The sequence below is a fragment of the Cryptomeria japonica genome, chromosome 7 (genome assembly GCF_030272615.1).
Source record: "Cryptomeria japonica chromosome 7, Sugi_1.0, whole genome shotgun sequence".
Lineage (NCBI taxonomy): Eukaryota > Viridiplantae > Streptophyta > Pinopsida > Cupressales > Cupressaceae > Cryptomeria > Cryptomeria japonica.
Window position 1 is genome coordinate 110,140,507 of NC_081411.1, and position 26,992 is coordinate 110,167,498.

Consider the following 26,992-nt stretch of genomic DNA (forward strand, 5'->3'; position numbering starts at 1 on the left):
TCTACCATTTGGTAGTTTACTTCATAAATGGCGGTAAAGGGAAATTCTTTGGGGAGCGCAAATTTTAATACAAAAATCGGATATTGGATAAATCCGATAAACGATTTTATCCAATATCCAATTTTTGTACTCAAATTTTCAAATTTCAAATTTCGGCTCGGGAATGCTTTGGTATTAGGCTTGGAAGTGACAAGCCTGGAAAGTCACCTGAAAAAACATGTGTTTTAGTATTCCTTGATTTTCCAAACTTTACACTAGTGGTTGATGACATTTTTTGTAGCCAAAATTGATAAAACAAAAAGCATTTTTTAAGGACGTACCCAGCTTTCCAACAATATAATGCTTGTCTTAGTTCAACTTTAGTAAATAATTATTATTTATTTTCTAATTGAATTCTGACAATAGTCCTGATTGATATACTAATTGAAAAACACTCATAACTTTCAAACGGTATAACATTTTTTGAAACCAAAATATGCATCACATCCTATGCTTCGTCTAATATAGGGAAAAATTAAAAAAAATTAAATTTCATAACGTTTTGACCAAGTTAAGGTGGTCAGATGTAGGAGTTTCTAAATTTCTAAAAAGTTGTAGTAAGAAAATCATAAATAATTATTTAATTCATAAAAAATTAAAAACAAATATGTGTCACATCCGGACATGAGTCTAATACTTATATTATAAATATTATAAAAAAATATTAAGACTTGATTGTGATTAGGGCGGTCAGACATACGTCTACTTCTTTTTTTTTTCCTGAAATTTTAGTACCACTACATTGAAATTTGAAATTTTCATCAAATAGGATTTTTATTTTTTTTCCAAAAAACAACTAGTAGCTTAGAAACTACATTCAATTTTCTATATATTCTCTTCTTACATATTTTAAAAATAATGTTCACAACTTATTCAAATTTTCATGTCAAGTTGCATAACTCTAATTTTTCTGAAATTTCATTGCCACTTAAGGGCCTGTTTTGGCACACCATGATCCTGAACATACCCATAAACAAATAAATAACCATTTGCAGCTACAAAAAATTCCCTATCTCTCTTTAGGTTGGAATTTATCAAAAACTAATTTTATAGGAATGCCATAGAGTTTTGAATTCCTATATATTTGTATATCAGAGTATGCTATGAGAGATAACAAATTCCATCTACAATCAAATTGGAATAAATATGAAAAATTTGGCTTATTCGCACTTTTCTCTCTAAAGTTCCTTTCACACAATTGTCCAATTTTTGGTCTCATCTATTATATGCATGAGAAAAAAATAGCTTCATCATGTTGAGAAGAAGAGAGTTCATCAAATTGAAGACAATATTTGAAGGTGAAAAGAGGGTTCCCCTAGACCTTCAAATAATGCCACATAGATTCCCACAAAGAATAGGCTTTAGAAAAATGGCAAGAATTTACAAAATAGAAAATAAACGAACATCGACAGAAAAACCTCAATATATATTGAGAATTACAAATAACAACATCCTATTTACTTAAACAATGTTCTAACTAAAATATATGTATTTTTTTCTACTATGATCATATTGTAAAAGTGCCCTTCAACACAAAAGTCAAGTTTTTAGTAGATTTTCTTTTATTGAAAGCAAAAATATCAGATACAAATAGATAAAAATAACAACAATAGGGCTGATTAAGAAATACTAACATATCAAATTAGCACATATTGAGCTAAAATGTTTTATAGTTTGATACAACAATTCCAAAAATACATGAAGAGAACCAACATTGTTGGTAGTTCAATGAAAGCATTATTTTCCTTGCTGCCAACAGAGCCATGCTAGAGCTAAAAATATGCAAATTGTTGTCCAATACAAATGACTTCTTCATGTCTATGTCAGTAACAATCATCATCAACTTCATTAGAACACCATGAAAGATATCAAATCAACATTAAATAATATCTATTTTAACCAAGGGAAATGGAAGAGGGAAGGTATGGTCATTAGTGCATTCTATAACACCCTAACATGTGGGCATAGCCAAAATCAATGTTTAATGGTTTCAATCTTACCAAAAAATGGACAAAAGGAGTTGGACAAAGGAATTTAAGGTGGGTTCCTATTAGGAGTTTGGAATGCAAAAGTTTCCAAGCAATGAGTTGACTTTGTACTTCCAAATTTGCACACTAAATTTATTCCATTTTTTTCCACTGTGGTTAAGTTTCTAGAATGAGTTAAGTTTGTTGGAAAAGGGAAAATAAGGTACAAGCTACTTATAAGAAAATTTAAGAGGAAAAAAATTGATGCTGCTATCATTAGGCCACATCCAATCCTTGAAAAATCCTGAGTGACTGCTAATGGATAAGAGAATAATGAGATTAGGAGAAATCAAATTTTGAATTTCCAGCATAGGAACCTTATCTTTATAATTTAAACCAAAGAAACTCCTAAGTTGTTGCGATGGTTTTCATGTGAAAATAGTAGGATCCTATAGGTCCCTTAACACTTGGCTGCCTTTCCTGATAAAGTGTTTAGCTTTCAACTAAGAAATCTTAGCTAGTGGTATGGTAAAAAATTTCTTGAATCAAGTGATTCCACCATACTGAGGATGTTGCAAGACTAAACCCATGGTTGAAAGATTGATTAGAGCAAGACAACTTTTAAGAGATCAATTGCTAAGCTTCCCATACACAATTGAGAGGGGTTTAACCATGAAGCTTAAAGTATCAAGCTCGAAGTATCTCGTCATTAGAAAGGACATCACTCCAAGCTTTACCAATAGTTGATGTTTGTATATGGTACCTAATCAGAAATTTCTAAGGACATTGCCTTCTAACACTCTTACAATCTATTTAGCTGAGAGACAAATTCCTTGCAAGAATGGATCGATAATACCTAGTCCAACCTTCTCCTTAGGAAGACTACAATTGGCATTACTTTTATGTTTCCCCATTTGGGCGAAATAAAGTTTTCGAAGGCCAAAAAGTTATAGGCAGATGTGCGGCATGAAGAAAACCGATTGAAATCGGCTTGCTAGCCCTTAAAATAGTAGGGGGGAGCTAAAGCTGGTGCACTATAGTTGCTAATTCAATTAACTCGCATTTGTGAATGAGTTGAATGAGCTCGTTATTGTAGGCTTTGGAAGGTAGCCAACAAGAGGAGGTGTAAAGATGACTAGCCAAAAGGATCTTATTAGCCACTTGTATGTGCCCAACCATAGAGAGAAATTGAATTGTCAAAGCCAACACTTCAAATTTGAATTTGTTAAAAAACCACCTCCACATATCCTTCAAGGAAACTCCTATCTCAAAGGGAATTCCAAGAAAACTTGAAATGGTTCCAAGTTTAATCTCTTTCCATTCATTTGGAGTCCATGAAACATGTGGGTTAAGTCTAGTCATCCCAACAAAAAAATTTTGCATCGCTAGCTTCGACCCTAAGATGAAGCAATAAAAATCAATGAAATCTAGTAAATTACTAATGTCTTCAATAGAAATTTGTTTGAAGATCATGTTGTTAGATCAGTGAAGTGGGAATTAAGAGCCATATTGTTCCCAGGAAGAGAGATACCATGGATAAGAGAATTTGAAGAAGGCAGTTGAGGGCATCAATCATGAGCACATTATGAAAAGGAGCAAGGGGGTAGCCTTAATTAATTAATTTTGGATTGGTAATTGTGGAGAGAGGGCTCCATTAATAGCCAATCTCCCATTAGCATCCATGAACAACATTGAAACATGATTACAAAAACTGGGGCCAAAAACTAGCCATTGAATTATTTTGAGGATGAATGGCCATCTTATATGATCATACGCTTTATCAAAATTAGGTTTAAGTATCAAAGCATTTTGAATTGTTTGTTGAGCCTATTCAATTGATTCCCAAGGAAGGATTAAGTTGTTAAGAATAAGTTTGTCCCCCTAAGAAACAAGTTTGCTTGGTTCTAGCTATTTCTTATGTGATGGGTTTGCTTCTTTTGACTAAAGCTTTAGCTATGATCTTATAAATCTTATAAGAAGTATTGAGCAAGGTGATGGGACGCCATCCATTCACCAAGTCTTCTTGTTTCTCTTTTGAGATAAGTTTAATAAAATCCTAAGTAATAATAGCTCCTAAAGATCCCATTTCAATAGACTCTTGAAATTTGAAACTATTTAAAAATAATAAAAAAATATCTACAAATATAAAAAACAAACAATTGCTTAATTTTCCTTTTTGAAAAGAACACAACCAAAACTAAAACGAAAGTATAATTCGTAATGAATATTTCTGATTACAATAGTTGCTTATAGAGAAATTGTGTTTATCAAATTGTTTCATAAGGTGTATAATTTTCCTTTGGACGAGATCCCATGAAGTCTGTCTTAGAGATGTTATCTAACCCCTTTTCAGATTAAAATATTTCACCTTTAAGGTCCCCACACGTTTTTTAAAAGCATAATAATTTGACATAGAGGGAGACGATTATTCCCTTCAACGAACTACCAGTCAAACTCTTCAATAACCACAATTCAGAGACAGCCACGACTTTACAAATTAGATTCGACTGTTTGGCTTTTCTTTCTGACCACGCCTGTTTTAGTGACTATTAAATTCAGCAACCCTCTAACCTTCGAATATTTGGGAAAATCCATATATGCTTCCAATATTACATGTAGAATTCTGGTGGCTCCTTAACTTTTCCTTGTCCTGATATTTTTGCGGGTCTATACTTTGCTATTTCATAAAGTGATCTAAAACTCTACATATTAAGTAATCTATTAAGCTTAAATGTTTAAAGTTTTGAAGTTTAGAAATGTATTTTTAATGTGACCACACATCTTAAACAACATATTAAATCTAAAAAATGTCAATCGACTTAATTGTTTAACACTTTAAAATCTAAAAATATATGTTTGATGTGTGAGACTCAAACCGTTCAGTTTCTTACAAATAATATTCAGATCGCCCCATTCTCTAATTTGTTATGGGTTTGAGGCTTTACAGAGCCTCATCAGAATTCTGTGATCAGAGCACATTATATAAGAGATATTTATATTATTGTGGGATCCAAGACCATATAATTATATGGCAATCATAACACCAGAAGTTTGAAATTTTATATTGGAATATTTTATAGACACTCTACACCCAGAGAATGTAAGCACAATCATAAATGGGCATTACTTTTTTAACAGTTTGAAAACAACCAGAGAATTGTAAAACAAAGCATGCAATTTATATAATATGGGCATCTGGATGCCTTTTACAGGTAAGGTTCATGAACATGTTAACATTCCTGAGCGAAAGAATATTTCAATCACGGAATCTGTATGATAATACGTCAAATTAGAAGGCATAAGATGTATATACTCTGGGATGAAGGATTTACCCCATTATCATTTCCTATATTAGCAATCTAACTAATCTGAGTCATTGACTGTATATGAATCTGATGTAATTGAAGAAGCGAATTCAAGTCCTTCAGTTTGTTCTGTTCACGTCACAAAATTGGTTTTCCTGCTCTAATCATAGATTGCAGATCTTAATATCTTAAAGGGCAAAAGCGTGCCACTGTATTGGTATCTCCATGGGATTTGACAGGATTAAATGTCTGGCCAAGAGAGAACGCTTAATGTCTGCAAGACATTTAGAATGAACATTGTGGGTCACGGATCGGAATGAGTAGTAGCACTTGGTATGCTATTGTGGCCTTTGGAAGGACCTGATGGGGGTATATGAGATCCTTTGGTAAGCAAGGTGAACACAAACCTAAAAGTCTTTGATTTAAGACCACTTGGCAGCATACAACCATTGCCACCGTCAAGATGCTGATGATTCTTCTGATCGCTTGGATTCATCTGCTCGAATCGTCTCTCTTGTTCTCCTCTTCCTTCTCCTCCTTGCCTGGCTATCTCTTTCAGATTTTTCATGCTGTTTTGAGGCCCTAGTCTAGCATTGCATTCTTGTGGTGAAAGAATAATCACCAAAAGAAGTATCGCGAAAATCATACAGGTATTCATTGAAGAGAATCTGAAGAACCCAGCTCAGGATAGAAAGCTTATCAAAATCTTAATTTGATATTCTATTCCTCTACTTTTCGTTAGGAATGACCCCTCTACTATTCTTTGATAGCCACAATAATCTTTGTTGGGTGTCGAAGTCCTATTAGTTTTTTATATTAAGAATAGATATTTGAGGTTCCTTTGGCTTCAAGAATACTCCACTTGCCGACGTTCAAGGAAAGTGTTTTTATGCCTTCAACGCTGCAACGCTGGCAAGCGTTGGAAATAGCTATTCAGCACTAACTTCATATACTATTATTTATGCATTGATGCATTCTAGGGATTCGATAGCTGCTTCCTCAGCGTCAAATCCCGTCTTAAAAATGTTACATTTGGCAGTTGACGCTATCTGTCGAGCAATTTTTACAATATAATGGTGACATTAAAATGCCCTAAAACGGTCGTACAGTCATCAAATTGAGGTCCACACACTATACTAGTTGAATTTACCCTGCACTTTCGCTTAGGATAGAGCATATGTCAGTCCAGCCACGCAGTCAAGATTATTATTGTGCTTACTTTAGCAGGAAGGTATGATGCTGCACAGAAAAGTCCACTTAGCATAAAGATCTATTTTTTCTTCCCCCACCCACCTATAAAGGACGGAAAGTTGAATGCCCCGAAGATCAACTTTCCAATAAGTTTTGACATACATGGACATGAGCAACTGTGATCCAATTTTAATACGACACCTCACCATGAAAGCCAAGTTTTTGGCTTCTTTTCTCATATTCTAATCCTGAAATTTTAGGAAATATAAAGTTCTGGCAAGTTTTGATTGGGTTACTAACACATAGTTGAGATATTGCTAGCTGTGCGGTGTGCTGATTGTCAAATAAAAGTAGGTAAATGTCTTCGTTAGATTTTGAGAGATTGAAATATTGCTAGCTGTGCGGTGTGCTGAGTCGTTGAAATAGCTCAGATAGAAATAACAAAGAGTCGGTGGTGAAGGGGATTTCTTCTATCAACTGTCTGCAAAGATTAATTAGATAAGAAAAAAAGTCTGCATCAAACTTTGTGTTCTCCTAATGTTTTTTCTTCTTGTAGTTAAATAAATTATTTCTTAAATAAGCTTTTTCTCATTAAGAATTAAAAAGCGAATGAATTGAACAGGAGTGCTGGGATAGTTTTATTTTAGTGGCACTACCTACTGGATGAAGTTCCTTGGTGGGTATTTTAGTTGGGTTATGGAGGATTAGTTGTTTGGCTGTAGCTGTTTGTATTTTGATTTGTGGTGTTCCATCATTTTTGAAAAAAATAGTAATCAAAATTCTTTTCTTTAAGTTTATTACAAATATATTTAAGAAATATAAACATAAATTAAAATATATCATTTTAAAATCAAAAGTAAAGATAAAAGAAAAAAAAAAGTGATAAATAAAAAGAAAAAATATATGCATGAAAACATAAACTAAAATATATCATTTTAAAATCAAAAGTAAAGATAAAAGAAAAAAAAAAGTGATAAATAAAAAGAAAAAATATGCATGAAAATAACAATTAATGTGAAACTAAAGGATAGCTTAGGGCAATTCATATCACAGTCACTGAGTTTTGAGGATGTTTTATAATTATATCAAAATTACTATTTCTGGCTATTTTAAAATGAAATGGAATTTGAAAATTTATTTTACAATTCTATCAAGATTTACAAAGTAATTGATCGGCCCCGATGGAAACCAATACGGGCCGTAAGTTTATTGCACAGCCGAATTGACGGGAAACAACCCTAGATTTTCATAGAAATTGAAAATCGAAGCTGAACTGAAGCAACCGGTGGCTCAATTTAGCCAGAACAGCCGTAAGTTTACTGCAGTCCGAGACAGAGATCGAGTCCAACATAGGAGATGCAATTACCAGGAATCTTGCTGATACATACGAAGCATGGTCCAAGACAATCGCTAACACTTGCGCCTTCCAATGCAAGCTATATCGTACTCATTCCCCCTCTGGCTGAAAGACATCTAGGTGAAAACATTGATTGGGTGAAGGATATATTAAGTCAGATCACTCTTGGGAGAGGAGTGCTCGCCATGTAGTCGCGGAGGTGTTGGGGAGATGAGGCGATGGCAGATCCGCCTCCCCCCAAGGATCCTTTTGGCATGCATGTTGGACACATTCCTCAATGGGTATTTCACGGAGGAAAATGAGTTGATGCCTTAGTTTCGTCTACTTGTGATGGCAGGGGAATCACATTTGAGTTTCCTTCTTCTATGTATTTCAAAGGGTTTTTTCGGCACAATGGAAATCGAGGTCGTAATTGGAGAAACTAGCAAAAGAGTGGTCAAAAGTAGATTCATCATGCTAGGGTTTCTGATAATAAGGCTCGACTTGGCCTGTCGAGAGACTCTGCTAATTCACAACCATTAAAAAAGAGCTTGGAAGGTCAAGAGCCGAATGTTCTTTTGCCCTCACAGCCTGCTTCGTCCTCGGTTCCGTTAATTGACACCTCTGATGTTATCTTGGGGAAGAAGGCGCATGATCTTCGGGCTTTGGCAGTTGTTATCCAGGTTTGGGGTGACTCTCTCCCTTTGTCTAAGCTCCATTATAAAATACATGCACACTGGTATGACACTTTATATTTCCATGTTCTCTCTACAAGTTCATTCATTGTTATTTTTGATTCTACATCTGCTAGAGATAAGGCATTGTGTGTTCCATTTTTTTGGCTTGGAAAGAATATGATCTTTGTAGAAAGTTGGAAGCCCTTTCTAGCTTCCTCTAGGGTTGGTCCAAAACATGTCCCTACCTTGTTTAAACTTCCTTTGTTGCCATCAGAATTTGTTGAATCTGATAATTTAACTAATTGATTGGGGATTCTTTTGGCAAATTTCTGTTGTCTCATTCGGAATTTGAGGATGGGCTAGTGGTTGTAAAAATTTGTGTTTTATTTTCACCTAAACTTTCTCCGCCGAAGTTTCGTAATATTCGGTTTCCTTTTGGTCTTTGGCGTCAAAATTTGTTAAAAGATTCCAGGAGTTTTGGCTTTTCTTTGGTGATTATGGACTCTCCTCTGTTTTTTCACATGAAAACCATTTAATTTGGCTTGGGTGGTATTGATTCCTCTTTTGATAGGGATGCAGAGTTGTTTGTTTGGAGTAAGAACCATTTAGATGTTTCTACTACTAATTTAACTTCCCCTAAGAAGACAACTTTCATTCCTGAAGCTTTGGCAGAGGCTCCTCTGCATTCTGTTCCTTCCCTGAAGACTGGGTCCATGAATGGTTCTCTTTTGAATAATTCTAATGATCCTAATGATGCTTTACCTAAGGGAATGTCTTCTGTTGAGTTTGGGAAAGTCTTAGGGTCTGAGACACAATTTCTTGAAGGGTTGAAAACCTCAGAACATCCTAGGGATGTTGATATTGTCCCAGATGGGCAGCTTATTGCTTAGGCACAAGATATTGCTAATACAAATAAGGTCTCTCTCAACTCTAATCTTGCCAATAAAGTGATTTCTTCAATCTCAATTGATTTGGGTAGCCTGAAAAATGACTTGGCTGCTTTCCCCACTACAAACTCCTTTGATGTACTTTATCTGGATAAAGCCGTAGTGCCATCAGTTCTTGGGCCATCTTCAGCTCACATTCTTACAGATAGGGTAGAGGATCAGGTGGCTTCGGTTCTAGAAAATAGATTACCTATAGATACTTGTTTGGGTCATACTAGTCTTCCTTTAGTACAAACCCCTCTTTCTCCCACATTGTCAACTCCTAGGAAAAGAGGTTGTAAAACCAAATTTGTTAAAACTAAGCTATAAATTGATGCGGGAATTTAGTCAACTCTTCTTTCCTCTTTGGAAACTTCTAGAAAGAAAAGATCCAAAAAACCCTTTAGTCCACCAGTCACAAGAGGCTTGGCGACTAAGTGTAGTCTTCACAAGACTTTTTTGGCAAGTAAGGTTTCTCTGGTTTCTTTGGAAATCTCGAGGCGAGCAGACGCTTCCCCTCAGGGCCAATGAGGTTTTATACTGGAATGTTAGGGGCTTAAATGCCCCTAACAAACGATGCTTGATTAAGTCACAAATGGATTTAATGAAGTGCGATGTGGTCATGGTACAAGAAACTAAGTTAAATCTATCTTCTACTGATAGGTTATTCTCTTCCTAGAAAGTGTGGAATTTGTGTGCTTCTCCATCTTCAGGTGCTTCTAGGGGTCTTGCGATCCTTTGGAAAGATTCTAGTGTTCATTTCTCATTAATTGCTTTCTCATCTAATTGGATGCTTGGTTTGGTCAAAAGTAGGATATCTAATTTAAAATTTTGGCTATTTAATGTTTATGGGCCATCTGGAGTTTTAGGAAAAAGAAACCTTTGGGAATTTCTGGCTTCCCTTGCTACCCCGCTATGTAATGCTTTTCTAATTTTTTGGGGGGATTTTAATACAATTACTAGTTTGAATGAAAAGGCTGGGGGAATCATCCATAACAAGCATTTTATGTCAGATTTTTGCCTCTTCATTCAGTCATTAAATTTGGTTGATTGTAAACTGCTTAATGGGACATTTACATGGAGCAACATGCGTAGAGACTTTTGCCAAATTTCTGAGAGATTGGATAGTTTTCTGGTTTCAGAAAACTGGTTCAATTCAGGATAGGACTTTGTTTCCTTAGTTCTCCCCTTTACTGGTTCTGACCATTTTCCTATTCAGTTTACTATTTTTGAGGACAGTGCTCCTCGGAAGTTACCTTTTAAGTTTGAGCCAATGTGGTTTTGTTATCAATCTTTCCTACCTTCATTAAAGTAATGGTGGTGCTCTGCCCCATTCTTTCCTGGGTCCCAGATGTTTCAGCTTGTTAAGAAGTTGGGTTTCTTAAAGCAGAAGATTAAGGTGTGGAATGTATCACATTTCAAGAACATTTTTGGAGAAAAGGCCAGGATTCAGGAAGAAATTGAACAAATTAATAAGAGCATTATGGCTTTAGGAATGTCCTCTCTTTTGTATGATAGGTTGAAGTTGTTGAACTTTCAACTTACTGAGACTTTGGCTAGGGAAGAATCTTATTGGAGGCAGAAGTCTAGAGACCTTTGGCTCTCCGAAGGGGATAGAAATACTAAGTTTTTCCATTCCTCATCCAAGCTCAAGAGACAGCGTAATCGAATTTCCTGTATTACTGACTCTAATGGGAACAATTTGGTGGATGAGGAAGATATTGCTTTCAAAGCCATTAGGTTCTTTAAGTCACTTCTTACAGTAGATCTAGTTGTGTTAGATAATGAGATTATGCAATCGATCCCCTCTTTAGTTTCTCAAGAAGATAATAAGAAGCTTATGGCTCCCTTTATTCTAGCTGAACTGAAAGAGATAGTCTTTTCCATGCATCTAGAGAAGGCCCTGGGTCTGGATGGGTTTACGGCACTATTCTTTCAAAAGTGCTGGGAGTTTATTGGGAATGATGTATTGTTAGCCTTGGAGGAATCTAGAAGAAATAGGTCTATTCTTAGAGAGCTTAATACTACTCTAATTGCTATCATTCCAAAGGTGGATAATCCTACTTCATTCTCGGATTTTCATCTGATTTCCTTGTGTACTACTTTATATAAAATCTTTACTAAGGCAATTTTGGTTAGGCTCTCTAAGCTCCTTCCTCGGATTGTTTCCCTGGAGCAGGGAGGATTTGTACTTGGTTGGGAAATATCTGAAGGTGCGATTGTAGCTCATGAAATTCTGCACTCCATATCTCAACAAAAGAATCTGGCTATGATACTTAAGCTAGACATGCTTAAGGCTTATGATTGGGTTAATTGGCAAGCTCTTAGGGTTGTTTTGCATAGATTGGGCTTTTCGCATTGTTGGGTTAAGTGGGTGTTTTCTTATATATCATTTGCTTGCTTTTCAGTTTTGGTTAACGGTTCCCCTTCAAGGTTTTTTGCTTCCTCTCAAGGACTTAGACAAGGGGATCCTTTGTCTCCTTTTCTTTTTATTCTTTTGGTTGAAGCATTAAGTAGGGCCATATCTAATGCTACATCGTCTGGTTTATGGTCAGGTATTAGAATAGATGGCCTCCTTTCTCCACAATCCCATTGCTTGTTTGTGGATGGTATGCTTCTGTTAAGGGTAGCCTCTCTAAGGGAGGCTCAAGTTATTAAGAAAATTATCTATGATTTTGCAACTTTTTCTAGACAAAGTGTTAATAATCACAAGTCCAAAGTCTTTTTTGTGAATGTCTCCCCTCTAGTTAGAGATAGACTTGTCCACTTTTGGAATTTCCAAGTAGGGACCCTCCCGTGTGTATACCTGGGCATTCCTTTTTTTCTAGGATCAGAAAAGGCTTCCTTTTGGAACAAAATTGTTCATACAATATCCTCCTGAATCTCTTCCTGGAATCAAAAGTGGCTTACGATGGTTGGTAAAATTCTTTTAATTAAGTCAGTCTTGAATGCCATCCCCACATATTTGATGTTTGTTTTGCAGGCTCCCCCCAAGTTATTAAGAGCATTAAGGTTTCCCTTAGGACCTTTTTTTGGAATGATAACTTGGGTGATAGGCCGAGGATTCCTCTCTTGGCTTGGGACAATATTTGTCATCCCAAAGAGCTGGAGGGTGTGGGTATTCGTAATTTAGTTGCTTAGAATAAGGCTTTGGGGGCAAAATTGGTATGGAAATTATATGCTGACCCTCATAGTAAATGGGCTGCCATCATGTTTGTTAAGTATTTAAGGGGTGCTTCTAGAGAAAGGAGTTTTACTGCTTCATCTCTTCCAAAAGGTTCAACTTTCTGAAATTTTTTGGTATCTTGTAGGATGTTTATTTTGCCACATCTATCCTGGGTTGTTCATAATGGGAAAAAAGTCCTATTTTGGGATGAAGTCTAGAATGGGCACTTTGCCCTTTTAGCCATTCGAGATTGGTCCCCTTTGTCTGGTATTCTATCAGAGCTTTGGGGGCCTTTTGTTGCAGATTATTTTGACATTGTCTCCACTGGTCCTTGTGTGATTGTGAAATGGAAGATTATCCCTCCCTTGTTTGTTGATAATAATCTTATTCTAGCTTTTGTGGAAGAACTTCACAAAAGACCCCTTGTTTTCCAAAATAAAGAGGATTCCTTGGTTTGGATTAAGAGTGTTGTTGGTTCATATTCAATTAAAGATGGTTATAATTCTTTAGTTCAAACTTCACCATCCCTTGCTGGCCTACTAAGCTTTTTTGGCATCCAGCTTGCCTTCCTAAAATGGGGTCATTTGCTTGGCTGGTAGTCCAAGACAAGGTTCTCACTGGGATGCATTTGGATAGACTTGGGATTACAGTTGTATTCCCTTGTGTTTTTTGTGGTCATTGTATGGAATCCATGGATCATCTTTTCCTGTTTTGTCCATTTTGCTTCTGAGTGCTGGTATTGGTTATTTGGCATGCTTGGCTAGTCTTCTATGATAGGTGCCAATCTACTTTTGTATTTCATGGCCTGGCCCTTGTTGTTTTCCTCATCGTTTTATTCATCCCTTTGGGTTGTGGCCCCATCACTGGTGATTTGGAATCTTTGGCTCGAAAGAAATTCTACAATTTTTAATCATAAATATGTCACTTTGACTGAAGTAATTGGTAAAATTCAATCCTCTATCAGTGAGGTGGTACTTTCTTTCATCCATAAAAACTTAGATCATCTTAGTTCTTTCTCTCATTGGGATAATCAAGTTACTTGGAAATGGTCTACACTTCATCTGATGCCCTCCCATGGGGCTATATCAGGTGGCCTATCTTCTTCGGTTAAACAAAAATTGGCTAGATGGACTTCTCCTCCATTCCCTTCATTCAAACTTCAGTTTGATGGGGCTTCCAAGGGGAATCCAGGAAGGTCTGGTATTGGAGTAGTTATTTTTTATCATTCTTCAAAAATCATCAAAGCTGTGTGTAAACAAATTGGGCATGGTACCAATAACATGGCCGAGTTTCAGGCTTTATCCTTTAGGCTTGATCTTGCTCTTTCATTAAACATTAAAGACATTATTATTGAAGGCGATTCCATGATGGTGTTTTAGGAAGTTGTAGCTAAGAAATGTCTATCTTGACATCTGCAATATTTCTTAGATCACATTCTTCAGCAGTTAAAATGCTTTTCCACTTTTTTTATCTCACATTGTTTTAGGGAGATCAATGTCATTGCGGAATTTTTAGCAAATAAGGTTGTTGTTGAGGGTGTTGATTTCCTATAGGTTTCTCCCTTGGACATTCCCATTTCTTGCATGAAGATGCTTTTTTAGTTGGTGGCCCTCCTTCTTGGAAACCTCCTTGTTGGTCTTCATGACAATAGTTGTGTTATTTATAGCTCATGTTAGATTTTCTTCATGGAGTAGGAAGTTTGTTGGGGTTTCTTCTATTGGTCTGAGATGCCTATTGTGTTAGTACCTTCTCATGTCTCCTTGCTTTATGTGGTTGTTACTTTCCTGTATGGCTATAGGGGGGATGTTGTCCTATCTTATGGCAACATTCCTGTTGTAGTCATATTTGGTAGTATCTCTGCACAAAGTCCGGGGGTAGGAGGGGTATCTTCTGGATTGGACGGTGGAGTTATTCTTTCTCAGTTGAGTGGTCAGCTTTTGGTTATCTTGGTTGGCAGACTTTTTTGAACTTCTTTCGTAAGTTTGGGATCTCTTTGGATTTCGGCAATCATTACATATTAGTTAGTAACTATATGGCATGGGTACTTGTATAGTATCTGTTTGATCCTCTATTTTTGGTAATCATTTTTCATTGCAACTGGTTGTTTGATGCCTTTCCATCAGGTTTTTGTACCTTAAGGACTTGATTCTCTCTTCGTTTCATATGGCATCATGGTTGATCTGTGATTCAAGGAGTTGTTTTAATGATTGGGGTTATTATGGTATCTGTTGGCTTTATCATTGTGTGATCAACTTCATGTTAGCAGCTTTCTCTTATGATGGGATAATTATGATATGGTGATCTCGTTCTCTGTTATATTGTTGTTGGTGGGCACTTATGACTTTCATTCGATCTTTGTCTTGCTTTTCACTCTAACATCATGTTCTGTTTTTCTATGGAGAATTATTACCAAATTCAGTGGTTGGTGGCTTTTTTTGAGGAATTGGAAAGAGCAGTTAATGTGGTGTTGTAGAGGGTTTCTTATTATGATATTACTCCTTGGGTTATTGCTTTGGATTATTCTTTGGATCGGTCGCATCCTTCTTCCTGAGGGTCTTCAATATCCTTCTCTGCTTCTTATTTGGATCTGTTTATGTTTGCTCACCATATTTGTGATGGCGGGATCTCTTATTCTTGGTTCTTTCATGGCCCTGAGTTTTGTTTTCTTCAGAGCTTTGGATTCTTGTGGTGTTTAGACAGGTTGGATTTTGGGCTGATGGCACTGATTTTGGTGGACATTCTTGACTCCATCTTCAGATGCTCTCTGTTAGACTGATTCTTAAAGCTTCCTTTATATCTAATGTGGAATGCAATGTATTGCAATGTAACTAGGGGGTTTGGTATGTCTATGGGCTTTTTGTAATGGGTAGATAGGCTTATGTTCTTTTGAGCAATACTGAAGGGTTTTCTTACTGGTTCTTTCCCTTCCGTTCTCTTTGAACCAGACACATGTAAAAAATATATATAATCAATATAATTTTAGTGGTCTCATCCACTTTTATCAAAAAAAAAAAAAAAAAACTTTGTTATAATATAAAAAAATATATCAAACACAAAAAAAAAAGAAAAAAGAAAAACTAATAACTGAACAAAATTAAAGAGAGAGGGTCCTCGTTGTAATACAGGAATAATAGAGGAGTAATACACAAAAGATCTTATATGATCATACTTTAGCTGGGCAGTACACCATGAAAATAAGGCTTGTGCCAGATTTGCTCAAATTTTCATCCTGTGAACTTGTTAGCAAATATAAGCTTTTGGTATACCTGCACGTGACAATATGGCCAGCCATTTTTGACAGGCTTTGATTAAAATATTGTCAACTGTGGTGGTTTGTGATTGTCAAGGAAAATGTCTTAGCCGCTGAAGAGCGATTACATACTAAGATATTGAAAGAATAAATGATATCGTCTTTTAAAGAATACAAATTTGTTATGAAATAGTGTGGATAGAGATAAAAACGAGTTAGTGGTAAGGAGATTTCTTCTATTGATTATCTGCAGAGATTAATTAGACGAAAAAATGTGCATCAAACTGCGTGCTCTGGTAGTTTTTTTTCTTCTAGTAATTAAATAAATTGCTACCTTGTATTGTATAGCATGCCAAGTTCATTCTTCTCTGTTTTCGTTGAAAAGTATTGCCACTGATTGGTCATAATGGAAGGAGAAACTTCCTTCATCATTTTTTAACTCTGGCCCCTTCTTACGTTATCCTGACCTTATTAACCTGAACAGAATCGTAAACGATAGCTTCTATCTATTGAAGGAATGAGGAGGAGCAGGCTTCACACATTTAGATCATTACAGATTCATATTTTCAACTCTGAAAGCTGGACTCTACTTTACTGAGGCAGTGCATACAAAAAACAAAATCAAACATTAAATAGACCAATTACAGATTAGGGAAGAAAGGGAGTATACATAAATAAATATTTTTGAAATTCACAAAAACTGCAGATGTGATAAAGGACATATAGGAGCAATCTGTTTGAATGAATTCAAATCCTTGTGAAAATCTATTTTTACTATTTGCATTTAATACTGCCGGAGTAATTGGGATTACAATCTCCAACACTCCCCTTTAATCTCAATTATGAGTTCTGATTGCATTCTTAGTTTCTTTCATTGATGTTGTAGCATCTAAAATCTTCAAATATTAGAAATCAAACATAGGAAATCCCATGCTGCTGTTGGATGTTCTAACAATGAGCTCTAGCCCAGTCTATTGTAGGTTGAGGTGTGAAATACTTGGTTTTTAACTGCTCCCATAGAGTCGCACTGCTGATGTTTAGGGATCCTATTGCGCTATGCTGGCCTCAAACATGTTTATACAAATACAGAATACTACTGCTGCATTCAATCATATTATTTCTTCATCTACTAGCAACTTCACTAATCTTTTCACGACTTCCAACAACTTGATATCCTCCTCTAAACTCTTTTATCGACTCCTCTTTCTTACATTATTCTGCAGATTTTAAAAATGCTCTTCTACACAATGACCATCTCTCAACTTAGAACATACTCATCTAAAAATTTTCGTTTGAAGCAAACGGAGCCATCTTATTATCTTTCTGGAAAGAAGAGAATGGCAGACTAACTGATTTTTCCATCAGTTAATGAAAGAGCCCAATGCAATAAAAATGCATGTTGGGTTCTTCGAACAGTTCGAATCATTTTGGTAATAAGAAATTTGATCTGTTCTACCGAGAAGGTCTACGGTTCGAGTCCGTATAGCCCTATACAATTAGAAAACTATTCTTTCTCTCTCATATTGTCCCTATTATTCGATGCTAATTTTCAATTAAAAATAAAGCATCTCGTTTTTTTTTTAATGCGGAACACAGAAGATCATTTTTTGAAGAAAAAGTAAACAGGAAATATGAATGAAAAGCAAAAAAGAATATAGAATTATAAGAAATAATAATTTTTCGACTGCGACTCAGAGTCTTATTCCCCAATATCTGAGTTATACAGAACAATAGATCGGAAATCGTGTCGGAATATGGGCACATAATCATTTTTTTTATGAAAGATTTCATAGGTTCCACGGGTCGATCGGTACCTATCGATTATAATCGATATATAATCGAACTCCGTTGTTTTTTTTTTTTTCGATTTGCTAGAAAGACATAGTATCAATTTGATTTCCCCTTGAACATTTTATTCCAATATGTGCGCCTTAAGGAGGACTCGAACCTCCACACTCAGCAGTAACGCGTGTTAGGTGTTTACCTCGTGCATATCGTATGCTCTTTTATAGAGCACGTCTGCTCTTGTTGACCTGCATGGCGGGCAATATACCTCTCCGCTTGGAGGAATAATATAGAACTATTCTGCCCTCGTTGAGCAGGTGTAATTTCAGGTGAACAACCTTAAATATAGAATACCTATTCACTTTATAGATGATCCCTATAGAAAGATAAGATTGAAAAATCTTAATATTGGACTAAAAAATCTTTCTAATTACTTCGTTCCCTATTTCTTTTGGCTCTTCAGGGTCTTTAAAATCATCTACCATCAACTCAGATACCATTTGAAGGAATTAGGAGGAGCAGAAATATAGAAACTAAACATAAAAATTTATATTCATCATCAAAAATATTATATAATTTCATAAATTTAGATCATTACAGATTCATATTTTCAGCTGTGAGAGCTGGACTCTGCTCTGTTGAGGGAGTGCATACAAAATAAAAAATCAAACATATTCACCAATTACAGACTACCGAGGAGAAAGAGGATATATAAATAAATATTTTTGAGCTTCCCAATAACATCAGAGGTGACTAGGACAGATAGGAGCAATCTGTAGAAATCCTTATGATCTATTTTTACTTTTTGTATTTAATACTGAGATTGACTACGGATGAGGAGGATACGGAAGTGACAAGTTCAGCTGGAGTAGTTGGGATTACAATCTCCAACACTTATTTTACTCTACGATTTTTTATCATAAAAATAGTCGTACTTGTTAGATTCATTCCTTTTTGCAAGCCCTATATATAGATAGAAGCCTGTTATCGTTAATAAGTGAATGAGTTGCAGATTGAACAGGAGTCCTGCTATAATTTCTGTTAATGGCGATAATTAAGAGTTCATCAGTAGGTATTTTAGTTGGGTTATGGATGATCAGCTGTTTGGTTGCAGCTGAGAAAGGAGATTATGTGCCAGCCATGTTTGTGTTTGGAGATTCCCTAGGAGATGCAGGGAACAATAACTACATTCCACACTCTACAGCGCGTGCAAATTTCACACCTTATGGCATCTCCTTTTTCCCCCATCCAACTGGTCGCTTCACCAATGGCCGCACCACTTTCGATTTCCTGGGTTGGTGTTATTCCTTATTTCAGACTTAGATGTTTAATTGCAGTCCTCTTAATCTGTGTTTTTAGCTTTATCCATTATACCAAAAAGCGTTACTAATCAACCTAATTCATTGTGTTTTTCGGTTAATTAATCTAATCTTACTAATTATCCAAGATTATTCCTAAATAATTTATTGTATAAGGATGGTTGCAGGTACCTACTTGGGGCTACCTTTTGTCCCTCCATATCTGGAACCAAAGGCAAATTTTAGTCGAGGGATCAATTTCGCCTCAGGAAGTAGTGGATTGCTCGACTCAACAGGGACTGGAGATGTGCTTTCTTTTCACCACCACCTTTTTTTCTGAAGACCTCAATATTGAATTTCAGATCCTCCAATATATATCTTCATTTTTAATGTCATTAGATTTCAGAGTTCATAGTATAATTTTATTTCTTTTATTCTTTGATGATAGATCACAAAGAATAATCTAAAATCTAAAATACAGAAACATTATTCAATACTTCCTTCCATATAAGATTAAAAAATATCGTTTCATATACAAGAAAATACAATTATTTTCTAGTTAATTTTGCCAAACATATTATGTTCACTTTAGATTGTACTGCTAATGATATTTAGTTAATCTTACTGTTGAGGCCTTGAAGGTCTTAGATGACAATATTCTAATGTCCCAAAAATTCCTATGCAAAGTGATTTATTCAAATTAGTTTATATTTTTTCAATATAATTATTCTATCAAATAGTTGTATGATATAACAGAGCATTACGTGTCAAGAAATGCTATTATATTAGTGAAATGAGTTTAACTTGAACTTTTCCATTCTTCTAGTAATGCTTGCTTTATCTTACAGAATATTATCACTATGAGTCGCCAAGTATTTCAATTTCAACAGTTTTCTTATATTCTAAGAAAGACACACCCATCTGGAGATGCAAATGCGAAGTCCTACATAAGCAACTCTTTATTTTGCATTACAATTGGAGGTAACGATATCGGTGCCTATATTGCTAACGCTACTTTCCAAAACACCACTACTCCTGAACAGTTCGTTACTCTGCTGGTCTCCGCATTCGATCAGTACTTAGCAGTAAGTTTCAGAATTCCTTTAAATTTAGATATTACTTGAAATAATTTAAAATAATTTATGGTCTAAGAATGTTCTTGATTGGTATGTGGCTTGGCAGCTTCTTTACCGTGCTGGGTCAAGGAAATTCCTTGTAGTGGATGTTCCAGCTTTGGGATGTACTCCTTATACCAGACTGTCTGGATACACCATAGCCAAAGGTGAATGTTTGGAGAGCGCAAACCAGCTGGTCGTGGCATACAACAATGCTTTACAGTCACTTGTGGCTCACCTTAGGAGAAAACTAGGTGGAGTAACGATCATCCAACTAAAAACTTATGACTATTTCATTAACATTATTCAAAACGCTGAAGCCTATGGTAAGCTACACTCTAAACTAGTCTCTTAAACATAAAATCAATCTTGGTTTAAAGGTTCAGTGATTGGGTGGGTGAAAAGTGAAATAAATCTATGATTTTTCTTTGGTGCAGGATTTAAGAATACAAATACAGCATGTTGTGGGTCAGGATTATTTAACGCACAAGTAAACTGTGGAAAGACAACTCCACAGAACTTGTTTTGCAATGATACAAGTGCATACATGTTCTGGGATAGAACCCATCCCACTGAAAAACTTCATGCCATGTTTTCACAACAGATTTGGAGTGGAAATTCTTCTTTTATCCACCCATTTAATCTCTCTTCAGTAGTCTTGGGAAATAACGCTTCTGTTTACCAATAATGCACAAGCCCTGGTCCTGGCTTTGTTATATCAGACAGCATTATCATATTCTTTATATGATTTAGTAAATACAGGTTTCTCATTGTTTTACAATAATGTTGAATGTCATGCAGCCTCTCCGAATCTATGTTATCAGAAATGAGAAACAAGAAATGCAACGGCAACAATAAGTGACGAGAAATAGAATATTTAAAGATTAGAAAGAAGACACGTGTATATATATATAAAAAAATTTGTTTAATAGAAATATAAAAAATAAAAAATATTTTGTTTAATAGAAAAATAAAAAATAAAAATATATAAAACTATTTTTTCATTTAATTAAAATTAATTTAAAAAATATATTATTATATATTTTAAATCTAATTATAATTTAAAAAAAAAAATTAATAAAATAAAATGTCATTAAAAAGTGAATGTGTAAAATAAATGTTAATGTTAAAAAAGAAATCAAAATCAATCTTTCTAAACTCACTTAAACTCACTCAAAATTTGTTCAAAGATTTTTGAAAGAGATAAACACACACAAAAATAAGAGAAAGAATTGAAAAAGTTAATCATTTCAAGGAAGTTTTAATTCATTTCTCATTCAAAAAGGATATAGTTGTATGGCACCCAATATATATTAATGACATAGTACAAAGTAGAAATATCTAACTTCATGCAACCGTGAACAATTATGTGACAGGCTTAGAAATGATTATCTGCAATGGAAAACGGGTTTTGCCTGTCGAAATGCGGAAAAAAGCCTTGTCGTCATGATTCTGGTAACATAGCTCTGAATAAATTTAGCATCTTTTTATAAATAAAGATTATCTATTTAGATTTGTTATATCATTTATTTTCCCTACATAATATATATTTTAAGGAAATATTACCTATTAAACAAGCAAATTCACAACACAAAATTTAATCGAACAATCCAATGCATGTAAACTAGTGAAAAGCTCTAGACCGCAACTTCAGTTTCACTTTCTAGAGGGGTAATAAAAATCTTCTCATGCCCTACAAAGTCAATCATTTTAAACAAATATTTAAGTAATGATTAATCTTAAGAGATTTCCACAACTTGTCATATAAAGAGAATGTTGTTTCTGAATTCAATTGTGTTTAAGACTTTGTGTCAACATTTCGGATCACATTCTATGATACATTATCAAGATGACCAAAGCCAAAGGAATCATATAAGATGTAAAGTTGCATACCTAGAATAAATGAAATGGGATGGGAAGAGTAAGAGAAAGTAATCACAAGGATCAAGAGATCCAAAAATTCAAAAGAAAGGTTAAGAAAGGCAAAAACATATGAGAGAAATAAACTAAATAAAAAACCAAATCAATTGATGAAAAGATATGTAAGATAACATAATAAAGAAATGAAAATCATATAAATAAGTGTATGAGATTAAATAAGTTAGTAGAAGAAAGAATTGGGTACATATATTAATAATAAAATTATAACTGATATGCAAAGAAAAATTATATCAATGTGAGAAATAAGTATAAAATTTTTTGGAACTTAAAATGTGACAATCTAATGCCTTAATAACATCAGATTTCATAAAATATTCCTCAATCGCCCTTATGTTCTCCTCAACATTTTTTTGAGAGCGTAACAGGGAACACTAAATCATGATTGCAAAATAGAAAATTTGATAGCTTATTGCATATATAATTTGATTTTCATTGATTCATAGCATCCACCTTTCAATAGGCAATGCAAACAAAATCTAAATTTGTTACATAATTGCAATTTCATAGCCACACTATAGCATTATAATACACCAACATTCTCAACCTTATTGTATTAATCCAAACAAGAGTGGAACATTGCAAGAGTTTTGAACCCAACCCTTCTAGATACTTTGATAAAGCACCTTCACCAATCCTCCTCACTCACTTAGGAAACATTGAGCTTGGTGCATCAATGGATATCTTGATTGTAGAACCTGTAAACATCTACACAACATGAGAGAACATAAAAGATTTCCCACCCTCTATGCACAATGAGACACATTTCCTTTGAAATTCCACATCTCCTCTGAGTGTGTCTAATGCATCCTCTAGTGTTGCACATGAGACACCTTTCCTCTGAAGGTCCACATCTTCATTGTGTGTATCTAACACCTCTTCAAATATTGTGGAAATAATCCCTCCTCTGCTACACAAATCAACAACCAAACATCTGCACATGAGACATCTTTTTTGAAAGTCCACATCTCCTCTAAGTGTGTCTAATATCTCCTCAATTGCTCAACAAATCATAAAAATATTGCTCTCCCTTGCTCCTTGAAGGGACACATGATACTAATCCCCTTCTTTTATTTAGAGATACAAATATAAAAGTATGCTTCTTATGAAATGAATCATCCTTGACTGAGAAGCTATCTTGGGATTATTATAAACCTCCTACCTCCATTGCCTCCAATCTCTAATAGGATCTTGTGTTACACTCTAAAACATCAATCTTTCATCAATCTTGGCATCATGAGGTAAGTTAGATCGTTGATATATGAGTCATTTGTATGCACCGTAAAACCACCAAAGTGTGTTTCACCTTCAGTTGTAGCTAGATCTTTATTTTTCTTCAACTTCCCATCGATGAGATATTTGGACCACTAAACACAATTCATCTGCACATGTCCAATTTTCTAACAATAATAGCACGTGAATTATTTCCTTGTAGAAATGATAGACTTCTTAGAAAGAAAAACACTTTCCTCAACAATTAAGTGACTATTATTAACTCTACTTCCTTCATCAATTAAAGAAGAAATCACAGTTTCTGAATTGGGATTTTATTTTCAAAGTGAAAAAAGTATGATCGAATCTTGAAGGAATACTACTAAGATTGCCTTGGCATTATCATCATTGAATTTGTAATTTTTACCTTGAAGTTGATTAAGGGAAGAATGAGATTTACTTATGTATTGAAAAATATTATCTCCCTATTTCATCTTCAACCCAAACAATTTCTATTTTATGGATGTTTTAGCACTTGATGCTTGTGAACCAAGTAAGGTATTTAGACCATTCCATATTTTATTTGATGACTTAATTAGACTAATGTGATGCAAACATGCATCAAATAAGCCAAGACCAATCAATTTTGCAGAACTGCAATCTTTAGTTGTCCATTTTGTCGCTTCATCTACATCTCCTGGTTTCTTAAAAATTCCACTGACAATGTCTCATTAATATTTTTCAATTAAAAATAACTATGTGTTTATTTTCCATGAAAATCATATCCTTCAAATTTAGCAATACTAACTAATTTTTTCATTTAGACAACCTTATTACTCCAAAAGATCTAATGTACCCCAAAGGATTATACCATGATTTTTGAAACCTCCCTATGGAAAAAGTAAATTTACACATAACTCTAACAACATGTCTCCCATCTATTCAACATGATTGTGGATGTTGTGGGTCCTGTGGTGGAGGGTACAACCTTCCCAAAGAAACCTAAGGATAATTACAAGGTGGATTTCAAAGAGGTTCCTGAAGCTAGGGGAGAAAGTTGCTTGCATGCAATTGTGTTTCACTAGGGATGACTTACCCGGGGTTTGGAAAGAGGTTGTATTACTCCTTATGAAGTTCATCACTTTGGACAAGAGATTTAAATAGTTCCATTTCCAGCATGGGAATATTATTTTTAATTTAAATCAAAATAGATCCTAAGTTGTTGTTATGATGTTCATGTGAAACTAGTAGGATCTAATTGGTCCCTTAACACTTGGATGCCTTTTGTTGATAAAGTGTTTAGTTTTCAATTAAGGAATCTTAGCTAATGGGAATTTATTTTCATGAATCAAGTGATTCCACCATATTAAGGATGTCCCAAAAATGAGCCAATGTCTAAAAGATTGATTAGACCAGACAACTTCTGAGAGACAAACCACCAATTTTTTCATATACAATTGAGAGGGGTTGAACCATGAAGCTTTAATTATTGAGCTATAAGTACCTTTTCATTCCATTGGACAACACTCCAATATTTACTAGTAGTTGATGTTAGTATATGGTACCTAATCAAAAGTTTCCAAGGAGAATTGTCTTCCAACACTCTAACAATCCATTTACCTAAGAGACAAATTCCTTGCAAGAATGGATCAATGATACCCAATCCAACCTTCTCCTTAGGAAGGATACAAATAGAATTCCTTTTTTTCTTCCCCATCTGGACCAAATAAAGTTGTGAATGAGTTGAGTGAGCTAGTTATAGGAGGATTTGGAAGGTGGATAGCAAGGGGAGGTGTAAACATGACTATCCAAAAGGAACTTATTATCCACTTGTATTTGCCCAGCCACAGAGAGAAATTGATTTCTTAAAAAACCACCTCCACATATCCTTCAAGGAACCTTGTGTAGGAGTTGAGAAAATACAACACCATAGGAGCCCAAATGATCTCAGCAAGCTGAAAAACCTGTTACAAGGAGAAGCAAGGAAGCAAATCACAAAAGGAACAAAAACATAGGAAAAATATGCTCCAAAAGAGAGAGCTCAATAATCTCCAAAATGTATTGTCAATAATAATCCTTCTTCATACAATAAAAAGAAAGAACTCAACCTTTAATAGGTCAAGAAACCCTAAAAGGGAAAACCTAGGTTTGCACATAATAATTAATAAAAGAATTAATTAGTATGCACCTAAAGTTAGCTTAAGTGTAAAAGAGATAAAGGGAACTTAAATAATTAAACAAATATTGTTTAATTAATCAAGTAAATACCCGAATACTCTAACACCCCCCCTTAAGATAGACTTAGGGAGAAGTCAAAACCTAGAACAGCTACTGAAAGAAAGAAAGATGGGTCCCAACAACAAGGCCTAATCAGGTACCCAAATATAATGAAATATCTATGAAGTGGAGAAATAGAGAAAACCACATGGGAAAAAACTCTACTCCAAAAAGAGATGGAAAAGAACACCACTGAAGCATGAAGAACCTGCAAACTCTGTCGAAGAATAACTGCTGATCTAGAGAACCTCCACTGAAATAGAACATGGCCAGGTAGAGAAGACTGTAATATGTATGAGTGCCCTCAAATGACACTACTTGAATTAGAAGGCAAACAATGATCTCGAAGATACAGATGGCATGAAAAACACCAAAGCCTGAAGAGCTGATCAATCGAACCACGAAAGAATTAGAATCAATAGGACAAACCTCCCCATAATGCTAAAGAGGGAGAGGGACAAGTACACTGAAAAGAACAACCAACAAGACCTGCATGACGAAGAACCAGGAACATCAAAGGTGCTAAGAAAAATACATGGTGTCGTGGAACGAACACTCACTTGACACACATCATGAGGTGAATGTCGTGGAAGGAACACTCACTGGACAAAGGTAGATGGAAAACAAGGCAAACATCAACCCCCTCATGGCACTTTATCAATAGTGCATGTACAACAAGGCACAAGATGTGCATGATCCCAAGTAAACAATGCATGATGGCACTTTATCTCAGTGCGTGTACATAAATACAAGCTACAATGATAAGAAGACTAGAAATAAAAATGAGAACCAAAATAGAGACATTCGAACTAGACAAGAGATCTTAGGACCTGAAACAACCAAGATATCCACCAGAGTGCTGAAAAGAAAAAAACTGAATAAAATATGCATGGAAAAGAATCTAGAAATAAAACTCATATTTCTGGAAAGTACATAGCACACGCTTTCCAAAAATATAAACTTTTTGCAAAATGGAGGTCGGATGCTCATTCTATGGCTCCCAAAGTGCAAAAACAAGACCCAATTTGACTAGAAAAAACACAGTCAAATAGCAAAATTAGAAACAATTACCAACATGACGAGGTCCATCTTGAAAATAGCTTTCTGACGCCTATTGGTTTTTGAAAAAATGACTCTGTATGCCCAAGATAAGGCCAAAAAACCAAACCCCCCCAAAAAGAGGCAAAAAAGGTAGTTTGGTGGCTCTGGTAGGCGGAGGTGGCCAGTGAGCAGCGCACTGGTGGCGGGATGATGGTGCTCCGGTTGTGGCTGGACGGAGCTCCGGTGGCCGGCGACAGCAGGGCTGCAGGGAGGTCGGTGGTGGCAAAGCAGGGCTGGGTAGCGGGGGCCACAGGGAGGTCGGTGGCGGTGGGACTAGGGGAAGGTCGATGGTGACGGAGTAGGGCCGGGAGGTGAGGACCGCAGGGTAGAGTAGGGGCTGAGCGCGAGCGGTGGGCAGGGGGTTGCAGTGGAGGTCGGCTGCACTGGCGGGGAGCTCTGGCGGCGAAGG

General features: G+C 35.4%; 1 protein-coding gene across 1 annotated transcript; it reads left to right on the forward strand.

The window, feature by feature from the left end:
• Window positions 1-10,792: 10,792 nt before the first annotated feature.
• Window positions 10,793-20,913, forward strand: LOC131049814 (uncharacterized). The gene is made up of 7 exons (XM_057983893.2): window positions 10,793-11,996; window positions 18,757-18,936; window positions 19,129-19,247; window positions 19,789-20,025; window positions 20,123-20,381; window positions 20,493-20,731; window positions 20,857-20,913. The coding sequence occupies exons 1-7, from the start codon at window positions 10,793-10,795 to the stop codon at window positions 20,911-20,913; spliced, it is 2,295 nt and encodes a 764-aa protein (XP_057839876.2).
• The last annotated feature ends 6,079 nt before the right edge of the window (window positions 20,914-26,992 follow it).